This window comes from Thalassophryne amazonica, chromosome 14, assembly GCF_902500255.1.
Source record: "Thalassophryne amazonica chromosome 14, fThaAma1.1, whole genome shotgun sequence".
Classification (NCBI taxonomy): domain Eukaryota; kingdom Metazoa; phylum Chordata; class Actinopteri; order Batrachoidiformes; family Batrachoididae; genus Thalassophryne; species Thalassophryne amazonica.
Genome location: NC_047116.1, coordinates 97,212,508 through 97,224,535, shown reverse-complemented (window position 1 = coordinate 97,224,535; position 12,028 = coordinate 97,212,508). Strand labels below are relative to the sequence as shown.

The 12,028-nt window shown below is 45.7% G+C and overlaps 1 protein-coding gene across 1 annotated transcript in view; it reads right to left on the bottom strand.

Moving 5' to 3' along the window:
* Nucleotides 1-12,028, bottom strand: part of kcnh3 (potassium voltage-gated channel, subfamily H (eag-related), member 3) — a 404,423-nt gene that overhangs the window by 167,262 nt on the left and 225,133 nt on the right. Inside the window, 1 exon segment of the mRNA XM_034186593.1 lies at nucleotides 183-416. Within this exon segment, the coding sequence (XP_034042484.1) occupies nucleotides 183-416 (234 nt within the window).

The window sequence follows — 12,028 nt, the reverse complement described above, 5'->3', positions numbered from 1 at the left end:
GCTTTTTTTTTAATTGTGGCAGGAAACCCACACAGACACAGGGAGAACACACAAACTCCACACAGAAAGGGCGGTAAGCGACCCCATGACCTTCTTGCTGTGAGGCACCAGTGCTAACCACTAAGCCAATGTGCCACCTAAAGTGATTAATGTGAGAGAAATGCTCCCCTGCGAAGACTCACCCTCCTTCTTGTAGAAGACCAGCTCGGTCTTGAACTCCCTCCTGTCATCCAGAGCTCCTTGGATCTGTGCCGTCAGCCGGTCACTGGTTTCGAGGCCATAAAGGAAGTGACATGCGCAGCTCTTCTGCATGAGTTCAGCGCGAGCAAAACCGGTGAGTTCACAGAAGCCGTCCGAGCAGTAGACAATGGGGTAGAGTGACTGGACCTGGGCGTTTCCAAGGACAAAGTTGCTGTCTAGAGAGAGAAAGAAAGAGAATGTCATCGAAATTAAAAACAGAATAACTGATGTCCATGACACACCCTGAAGCTGCTCTCACACTGATGGCAAAGTATGAGTAAAAGAAATAAAATTTTGATATCTGCTCATTTCTGTTTTTGTCCTGTACAAATCCTTTTCTCATTTCTTAATTGCATTCCTTGTAGGCTGGTGTCCAGTGAATCCATCGTAAAGTTTTGTGCATGCTCAAAACTTTGAAAGGAAAACAGATGGAGACCCTCCCCAGTTGTTGCATGTTTGTTTACTGTTTTGTCCTGTATTTGTTCGTTAGCTTGCCAATGGATGTCTGGTAGACCTGCTGACCCACATTCAGTGGTTATTCTCATTACATCAGAGACCCAAATCCACTGGAGACAGATGGATTAGGTGATTTTTGCCACCGGACAAATTATTTCAATCCGTTACTAATCAGTTTACCAAGTCTGTCACAGTGACAACACCTTAAGAGTGGGACACAATCAGGTGTCAGACATCGACAAAAGGACACTGATCTTAATCTACAATCTAAGAATGAGATTTTGATCCTGATTTTGTTTGTCCTCAGTTTCAGAACTGATGTTTGGTGGGTCTGCTGAAGGACACACTCAGCAGAAGGCTGATTTCTGATTACTCTTATTTTCACTGATGGCTTTTCTTCTTTCACTTATTTTAACTCCTTGTCTCCATATATCACTTTAGTGTGAGTCACACTCACTCACACCGTGAAGAGCATGTAGAGTTTTTAATGTTGCAGCAGATACAGGAGGTGGTCAGGCTGCTGTAGCATCGAAATACTATCAGAGTTACTGGTTATATGGAGAACATGTGAATTACATGAATGTGTGAAACATGAAGAAAATATAGATGTGTGATAACATGAATGACTGAAGTGTTGCATCAGAGCCACATACCCCCCAAACCAAGATATGGCCCCCACAGGGGCCCACACATGCAGAAAGCAGCACAGGGCAATGCTGCACATGTGAGAAATGGCCCACACAGGCATAGAACCAGTACCCTGCACCAACAGGAGGCCAGAAGCAGCCACAGGGACTCCACAGCAACCCTGTGCACAGATCCCCAGTCCTAACAACAGACAGCTCGGCACCCCACAGAACCAGAGGCCCAGTGCCCCACCTGGGACAGGCCAAGTTCTCCTTTCCTGTCTGAGTTCTGACTTGATGTGGACACGCTGCTATTGCGCTTTGTTACAAGCTGAGACTAAACCCGAGATCACAATGAAAACTGTTTCTCCATAAACCTGTGAGACTCAGCAGGTGGACGAACGGTGTGTCTCAGTGGGTTTTCAGACACTCAGTCGAGCCGTATCACATGTACGTATCTCATTGTCCTGTTGGCAGAGTCGTGGATGAAGGTGTATTGACGGTGAGCTGATGCTGATTGGGTGAAGTAGATGTGAGGTGTGGCACATCTTAATGAGCTAAGATTAATTAGTGCAGTCTCCAGCAGGGCACAGCAACGATCTGCTGCTGTTTACCGGATTTGAGTGGGATTTGCCGAGGTACAGATGCAAACGTGGCTTGAATCCAGCTTGCTCGGGATCATGACATCATACTGTCTTGTTATGTCCGTGAGCCAACAGCAGCCTCTCCAGACACATCTCTTTCTGCTTGAGCTGGATGGAGTTTGATGTGTTTGTTGGATGAACCAGATTTGAAAAACAGGTCTGAATGCTGTCTGGCTAGAAAGCAATCCGACTTGAATCTGGTTTGAGCCGGACTGCCAACCTCAGTCTGAAGGGGGCCTCTACTTGTCGGCCCTGTGATTGACTGGTGTCCTGTTCAGACTGTATCCTGCCTCGTGTCCTATGACTAATGAGGCACGGAGAAAGCAGGTATAGAAAATGAATGTGTTCCGTTAGCTCTTGGTCCAACACTTCCAGAGGCAGCTGAACATTTTCAAATGGACTGTTTATTAGTGACTATGCAGGCGGTCTCAATGACAAATCCACTCAGGCACACTGACACTTAATATTTTATAGTGGAATGATGAAGGTGTGCACATGTGGGTGTGCACGCTTCCCTTTGAGCTCTCTGTTGAGACAGCACGAAATGAAAGGTAAAAGCAGAGAACTTACTGCAGCTGCCACCTGTACATCATCTGGATCAAAGTGCACGTGAGCATCCCTCGGGCTCTGTCACTCACTAATCACTCCTTTGACTCCTTTGAGTTTTTCTGCCTCCTCCTCTGCACATATACCTGTTGGACTGTGAGGACCAGATTTCCTGGAGGCCCTGTTGGCTGAGAACGTGCACTTCGATCATACTGTTGCACATCAGTTCTTTATGTAGTTATAGTTCTTTTTGCTCTCCCTCCATGTTTGGTTACTTTCCCTACAAAACACTCTGTTGGTTTCTCTCTGTTGCTTATTTTCCAACAGTGCATGGTACAGGCAGCGGTGGGCACAGTTACGCCAGTGCTTAATTTGTAAAGTGGGAGGTACCGGAGTGCAGAGGATGGGTGGCTCCGGTGCAGGAAAAAAAAAGAAGGGCAGGGCGGCTTGCGAACAATGCTGTACGTCACACTTAAACTGCACACCCACACAAACACGCACACACACCTTCACAAATGACACTAACATCCTGCCTTTTCCTCAAAAATTACTACATTTATGTTTGCTGTCTGTCTCTGTACGTTTCTGCCACTTTTACGCTCTTTTTCATAATTTTCCCTCATTTCAAAAGTCACCGAACGCACTTTACCGTAATATATGCAACATATAGCATACTTTTTACAGCACGGGTTCTTGGCTTGCTGTCAGTGTTGAACGTTTTCAGATTGAGGGCTTACATGAGAACTTACGGTAATGAGAATCAGCGGTGCACTAGTGTGAAACTTCCGTGTATTTCCTCTGTGTTATGACATCACAGGCTATGTTTACCGTAATACACCATATATCATTGGAAAGCCCTTGGTGTTAGCTTTACAATGCCCTTTGAATCATTCGGATCGGACAAACTATGGCGGAGTTACGGTAAGAAAAATACGCATATGGAAAATATGGCGTGGGCGCCATCGCCGTAGATAAAGGGATAAATAGCTGGCGGAGCCAACGTCAGAGGTTCCGGAGCGCGCGTCCGAGGTTCTGGAGCGCGCTCTGGCTTGCTCCCCCTCAAATTAAGCCCTGAGTTACGCTAATGCGCTAATTAGCAAATCTTACTTTTTGGTTAGCACTTTAGCTTTTCAGCTAACTTTGAAAACCATCAGTAGATTAATTAGCTTCCGCTAAATTTAGTTCCATTAATTTTCAGTCCACTACCATTTCTTTGATGGCGTAGTTAAGGCTGAATGGCCAAAAACATTTGTAAACCTGAAAGTCATACATCAGTTCTTGTATGTTGCATGTTTTACAACAGACAGGCTGCTGTAAGTAACTCAGCTCCCCGCCTCCCCAGCAGAAAATGGCAGGCCAGCTGCTGCTAGAAGAAAAAAAAGCTGTTTACTTTCAACATGCAGCAGCAGCTGCGTAGACAGTGGTAGAAGAGATAAATTGCAGCATCCTTTTCACTCATTGTCACAACATAACTTCACCAAACTAACTGCATTCCTTGAACTATAAAAACACAACAAATCTATAACACTAACAACACTGCTAAACTAACATGTACTACAATAATAACAATAAAAACGTAAACAAACCCTGAACTCCCATAATGCATTGCTGCAATGCATGACGATCAACAGTGTGTCTGTTTTAAAAGAGCACGTACATGCAAACCTTTACTTTTTAAGTGAAAAGACACTTATTTATGGAGTTAATTTTGTCTCATGAATACCTGCAAATACACAGAGACTGATCTACAAATAGTCCTTGATTTGCAGACATGTTTTGTGATCCACAAACACAAATTTCCGATTTGTAACTTGTGTGTTGGTTTTTACAAATAGATGTGTATTTGTATATATGTTTTTTTTTTTTTGCATTTGTAAAAAAAAAAGCCATTTGCAAAACTGAAAATTCTGTTTGTGAAGTGTGACTCAGCATGTTGATCACCGATCACATGTTGGCCACTATTCACACTCCCATCCAGTAGTTGGCAGTGTTCTATGCATTTTGATGGGGGGTATTTCCCATAATGCCTTTTGGCACTTATGTCGGATTAATGCTCAGACCTTAGGAATTAGCTCATTACTTTAAAAGCACGATATTTTCACTTTGTAAAAATGACAGAGTTGCTTTTAATGTTGATAAACGGTCTGGAATTAGTCTGTTTACAGATGAAACCACAAGTGAAAGTGCCACCACCGTCTGTAGTAAGGTAAGTGTGATGTCTTTTGCGAAAACAAGAATGTTAGCTTGTGTTCCCTGTTTTTAGGGGTTTGGCGTTATAAAAATTAACTTTTTCAGTTAGCTGATTAGCGGTTATGGAAGATAATTTTTCGGTTAGCTGTGCCCATCACTGGGTACAGGTTTCTCTCTGGATTTACGCTCAGTTTTGATGCACTCTTGTTGCTCTTGCCTTTTCCCTTGTGTCTGTTTCCTCCATACGTTTGTGTTTTTTCTCCATCTTCATTTATTTTCTCATAGCCTTCTTCTTACAACACAGAAAAGTGCTTTTTCATCTGAAGCAGATGTGCTCAGGTGTAAAACAGTGGAGCAACAACATTGAAGATAAAAAACCTACTTGACAGGGCAACTGACAACCAGTTACACCCCATTATGTCTTCCAGTGTCTCCCGTCACAGTCCCACAGCCTCCAGACTCTGATGAGCAGCTGTGACAGAGGCTGTAATTTTTGTCGGTCTGATGTTTGTCCTGAGCCGCACACTTTATGACCTCCACCATCAACAAAATGAATTTAGCCTTTTCCACCGGCATTGTGCTGACCGTGATAAGGAGACCTTAACTGAGACAGGCCTGCATCTCTGCACCACCTGCAGCCCGTGGTGCCAGTGACCCCTCAGGTCTCTTAACCCACTTTACAGCCTCAGCGAAGACAAAAGTCTGTGTTCAGCATCTGTACCTCAGCTGCTTCCTGAAGTGTGCTCACACAGTTCGTATTCACCCTCCACATTTTTGTTTCCCCGACACACAGCGGCCACGTGATCTAAGTGCTGGCACGAGGGAGGGCTGTACACGCTGGTGCAGATGAAGCTAATTCAAGGTTTCTCTGCCCGTACCTACTGAGCAACCATTACCAGCACCAAAGACCTGCTGAATCTACTGCTGTCCTTTATACAACCACTGCATCTTCTCTCATTTAACTTGATGTCACCTCTAATACTTAAAGACCACTGTGCATGAAGTACTTCAGCTACAAAACCAGGTTTTCACATATTGACAAAGTTTTGAAACCATGCTGTAGATCCTTTTGTTTTGAGGTAACATGCTGTGACACCTGTCGGTTGTTCCAGGGGTTATACAGACCAACCTTTTTTTGTGGAAAAATAATCCTTTATTGTAAAGAAAATGAGAAAATATGTTTTGAATTGAAATTCTTTTGATAGCAAAATACCTGGACTTGGACCCTAAAGAACCCTTTATTGCTCACTTTTGTCTTCTTGACATTCAGGGTTTACTTTTATGTATAAATACTCAGTTAATTCCAGTATTACCTAGAATAGTCCAAAATCACATTTAGTCATTAAGTCAGAAATTAATGTCCTAAAAAAACAAAACAAACAAACAAAAACCAACTTTGATGCATTCATGTCCCTCATTCAGGAAAGTCAGACAGTGACTGAAACTAATCTTCCACATCTTGAAGTTTTGTTCCTTGATTGGTGAGAAATTCCCAGAAGCAGGATGGACAGACATGACTGCTCCAACCTCACGCCACGTGCCACGAAGGTCCCAATATTTATGCAAGCTTCTGTCATCGTAGTTCAGCCCATAAGGTGTTTGTCATGCCCGACTGTGCCATTTTGACAGCTTGTCACGTGACACATACTCACATTTTGATTGGTCAGTTATGGTCGTAGGAACTTCTTGCTCAGAAATTATAGACTTGAGTATTTCTTGCACTACATTTTTTTCAAATCAACAGTGACTGCAAACCGATATACTGCACTTGAGTCCTGATGAGTTACAGTACCAGTGTTGGGGAAAGTGTAGTGACACGGACCCACAACAGGGGGCGCAAATGAACGGTCAATAGATGAGCCAAAAGGTAACAATTTAATGTTGTGAATGTGCACAACGACTATACAGACAATCTCAGAATCTGATAGCAGTCAATACACAAAGGTGACGTGTGGGCAGGCTCGAGGATAGAAGACGTCTGTCCTGAGAAGAGCCGGAACCACACGATTTCCACCGCCACCGAACCTGGTGAATACTGGAGCCGCCAAGTCCCGAATTCCCAGGTGATCACCGTCCCCGACTGTCGGATCTGGTACTGCTGGCTCCTCGCCAGCAGTACCAGATCACACCCAGTAACAAAAACAGTCAGAAGGTGGAAAGTCACCTCCACCTCTAATCACACACTCGTGCAGCTCCTGTTAACCACTTATCTGGTTGGGGTGTGAAGCGAAGCCGTCGCTGATCACACCAAAACGCCAGTCCCACAGATAAAGCAACACCACAGGAAAACGGCTGCAAAGAAGTTCAGACTATAAAGTCAGTGTTAAGTTCAGATACAGCAGAGAATATTACCTTCACAGGTAGATGATATCTCGGCAGCGAGGTGGAGATGACATCCGGCTTTTATGGAGTGATGAAATGATGGGTGACAGCTGTCATGAGTTGATGTGTGACAGCTGTCACTCCCGGTTGTGTCCGTGGCGGCAGCGCCCTCTCGTGCCTGAAGCCCGCACTTCAGGCAGGGTGCCCTCTGGTGGTGGGCCAGCAGTACCTCCTCTTCTGGTGGCCCACACAACAACCAGCTCATTTTCTTAAAAAAATGTGACTTCAGTAATTTTTTGCACACGTCTTCAATTTGAGATTGAATTTGTGATAAAACATCTCTGACAGCACTCCTCCCATCCATGGTTTCATGACACACAAGTTTTGTGGTTGTCCCAGTTTCGTCTTGTTCAAATTTATCCTTAAATTCAGTGATAATAAAGTCACTTATCCAGAAGGTATGGTGTGAGAGCATGAGGGCCTGCAACGGGTCGCTCCATCCACCACGTCACAAAATCACTCCAAATTCCAGACGGCAATCACAGAGGCAGACAACTAGGCCATCACCACCTCTCAAAAGAAGCCTCTCTCTGCCACATCAGTTGCACGTGTTTAATGTATGTCCAAACTCTGCTCATGTGTAATGGCCCCTTCACATAATAAAACGAAAATAGGCAAAAGAAGCAGGAACTGGTCGAAAATCCGCAAACAAAAAATGAAATGGGGAACTGCAAAACATTCCACCTGCTGTCGGGAGGGACACACGGTCAGACAGGAGTGCACGATACAGCGGCGACGGTTTCAACATCACACTCATGAGGACAATTTTCAAAAACAGCCTGAATGTGGTCATCTGCACTCTACTCTTGTGCTGGGTGCACAAATAGCACCTGCCTTCTCTAAGTGTCCAGTGAGTGGGGTTGGATGTTTGTGTGTGGCACGTGGAATTGGGCCAACACCTGCCAAGAGGGGGATCGAATGGGCACTCGCAGTGTGCTGTCTTTCAGCCGCTGGTGTGCGTGAATGGTTGTGACAACAGGTGTACGAGGCATTTGAGGTGGCTCAGATTTTTCACAAGTGACATGCAATTCCTCCTTTGTCCACCATTCTGCCTCAATTGTGTTGTGTAGGAAGGGGCCCTAAATGATGTACATATTTATGTCATGTAAATCCAACAGACGTTTTTCAGTGTATAAAGGTGGCTGTCAGCAGTCAGTGACAACAGGCTGGTTAGGGCACAGAAACATGTAGCCTACTTGTTTGTGCGAACTAACCAGCCTGCTCATTTCTGTGCGCACTAACCAGCCTGCTCATTTCTGTGCACTAACCAGCCTGCTCATTTCTGTGCGCACTAACCAGCCTGCTCATTTCTGTGTGCACTAATCAACATGCTCGTTTCTGCGCACTAACCAGCCTGCTCGTTTCTGTGTGCACTAATCAGCATGCTCGTTTCTGTGCACTAATCAGCCTGCTCATTTCTGTGAGCACTAATCAGCCTGCTCATTTCTGTGAGCACTAACCAGCCTGCACATTTCTGTGAGCACTAACCAGCCTGCTCATTTCTGTGCACCTAATCAGCATGCTCATTCTGGTGCGCACTACCAGCCCTGCTCATTTCTGCCGCACTAAACAGCCTGCTCATTTCTGTGCATTAAACAGCCTGCTCATTTGTGCGCACTAACCGCCTGCTTGTTTGTGCACGCCCTAACCACCTGCTTCATTTCTGACACTAACCAGCCTGCTTCGTTTGTGTGCGCACTAACCAGCCTGCTTATTCTGTGCGCCATTAATCAGCCTGCTCATTTCTGTGTGCACTAATCATCCTGCTCATTTCTGTGTGCACTAATCAGCCTGCTCATTTGTGCGCACTAACCAGCCTGCTCATTTCTGTGCGCACTAACCAGCCTGCTCATTTCTGTGTGCACTAATCAGCCTGCTCATTTGTGCGCACTAACCAGCCTGCTCATTTCTGTGCACACTAACCAGCCTGCTTATTTCTGTGCTTTAACCAGCCTGCTCATTTCTGTGCGCACTAATCAGCGCTAATCAGCTTGCTCAAAGGACATGCAATTCCTCCTTTGTCCACCATTCTGCCTCAATTGTGTTGTGTAGGAAGGGGCCCTAAATGATGTACATATTTATGTCATGTAAATCCAACAGACGTTTTTCAGTGTATAAAGGTGGCTGTCAGCAGTCAGTGACAACAGGCTGGTTAGTGCACAGAAACATGTAGCCTGCTTGTTCTGCGCACTAACCAGCCTGCTCATTTCTGTACGCACTAACCAGCCTGCTTGTTTCTGTACGCACTAACCAGCCTGCTTATTTCTGTACGCACTAATCAGCCTGCTTATTTCTGTGCGCACTAACCAGCTTGCTCATTTCTGTGAGCACTAACCAGCCTGCTCATTTCTGTGCGCACTAACCAGCCTGCTCATTTCTGTGCTTTAACCAGCCTGCTCATTTCTGTGCATTAACCAGCCTGTTCATTTCTGTGCACACTAATCAGCCTGCTCATTTCTGTGCACACTAATCAGCCTGCTCATTTCTGTGCGCACTAACCAGCCTGCTCATTTCTGTGAGCACTAACCAGCCTGCTCATTTCTGTGAGCACTAACCAGCCTGCTCATTTCTGTGCGCACTAATCAGCCTGCTCATTTCTGTGCGCACTAATCAGCCTGCTCATTTCTGTGCGCACTAACCAGCCTGCTCATTTCTGTGCGCACTAATCAGCCTGCTCATTTCTGTGCGCACTAATCAGCCTGCTCATTTCTGTGCTTTAACCAGCCTGCTCATTTCTATGCATTAACCAGCCTGTTCATTTCTGTGCACACTAACCAGCCTGCTCATTTCTGTGAGCACTAATCAGCCTGCTCATTTCTGTGAGCACTAATCAGCCTGCTCATTTCTGTGAGCACTAACCAGCCTGCTCATTTCTGTGCACACTAACCAGCCTGCTCATTTCTGTGCACACTAACCAGCCTGCTCATTTCTGTGTGCACTAACCAGCCTGCTTATTTCTGTGCGCACTAACCAGCCTGCTCATTTCTGTGAGCACTAATCAGCATGCTCGTTTCTGCGCACTAACCAGCATGCTCGTTTCTGCGCACTAACCAGCCTGCTCATTTGTGCGCACTAACCAGCCTGCTCGTTTGTGCACACTAACCAGCCTACTTATTTCTTTGCGCACTAACCAGCCTGCTCATTTCTGTGCATTAACCAGCCTGCTCATTTCTGTACGCACTAATCAGCCTGCTAATTTCTGTGCATTAACCTGCCTGCTTATTTCTGTGCATTAACCAGCCTGCTAATTTCTGTGCATTAACCTGCCTGCTTATTTCTGTGCATTAACCAGCCTGCTCATTTCTGTGCGCACTAATCAGTGCTAATCAGCTTGCTCAAAGTTTTTCAGTGTGTAAAGGTGACTGTCAGCAGTCAGTGACAACAGGCTGGTTAGTGCACAGAAACATGTAGCCTGCTTGTTCTGCTCACTAACCAGCCTGCTCATTTCTGTGCACATTAACCAGCCTGCTCATTTCTGTGCGCACTAACCAGCCTGCTCATTTCTGTGCACATTAACCAGCATGCTCGTTTCTGCGCACTAACCAGCCTGCTCGTTTCTGCGCACTAACCAGCCTGCTCGTTTCTGTATGCACTAACCAGCCTGCTCATTTCTGTGCATTAACCAGCCCGCTAATTTCTGTGCGCACTAATCAGCCTGCTCATTTCTGTGTGCACTAATCAGCCTGCTCATTTCTGTGTGCACTAATCAGCCTGCTCATTTGTGCGCACTAACCAGCCTGCTCATTTCTGTGCGCACTAACCAGCCTGCTCATTTCTGTGTGCACTAATCAGCCTGCTCATTTGTGCGCACTAACCAGCCTGCTCATTTCTGTGCACACTAACCAGCCTGCTTATTTCTGTGCTTTAACCAGCCTGCTCATTTCTGTGCGCACTAATCAGCGCTAATCAGCTTGCTCAAAGGACATGCAATTCCTCCTTTGTCCACCATTCTGCCTCAATTGTGTTGTGTAGGAAGGGGCCCTAAATGATGTACATATTTATGTCATGTAAATCCAACAGACGTTTTTCAGTGTATAAAGGTGGCTGTCAGCAGTCAGTGACAACAGGCTGGTTAGTGCACAGAAACATGTAGCCTGCTTGTTCTGCGCACTAACCAGCCTGCTCATTTCTGTACGCACTAACCAGCCTGCTTATTTCTGTACGCACTAACCAGCCTGCTTATTTCTGTACGCACTAATCAGCCTGCTTATTTCTGTGCGCACTAACCAGCTTGCTCATTTCTGTGAGCACTAACCAGCCTGCTCATTTCTGTGCGCACTAACCAGCCTGCTCATTTCTGTGCTTTAACCAGCCTGCTCATTTCTGTGCATTAACCAGCCTGTTCATTTCTGTGCACACTAATCAGCCTGCTCATTTCTGTGCACACTAATCAGCCTGCTTATTTCTGTGCGCACTAATCAGCCTGCTCATTTCTGTGAGCACTAACCAGCCTGCTCATTTCTGTGAGCACTAACCAGCCTGCTCATTTCTGTGAGCACTAACCAGCCTGCTCATTTCTGTGCGCACTAATCAGCCTGCTCATTTCTGTGCTTTAACCAGCCTGCTCATTTCTGTGCGCACTAACCAGCCTGCTCATTTCTGTGCGCACTAATCAGCCTGCTCATTTCTGTGCGCACTAATCAGCCTGCTCATTTCTGTGCTTTAACCAGCCTGCTCATTTCTATGCATTAACCAGCCTGTTCATTTCTGTGCACACTAACCAGCCTGCTCATTTCTGTGAGCACTAATCAGCCTGCTCATTTCTGTGAGCACTAACCAGCCTGCTCATTTCTGTGCGCACTAACCAGCCTGCTCATTTCTGTGCATTAACCAGCCTGCTCATTTCTGTGTGCACTAACCAGCCTGCTTATTTCTGTGCGCACTAACCAGCCTGCTCATTTCTGTGAGCACTAATCAGCATGCTCGTTTCTGCGCACTAACCAG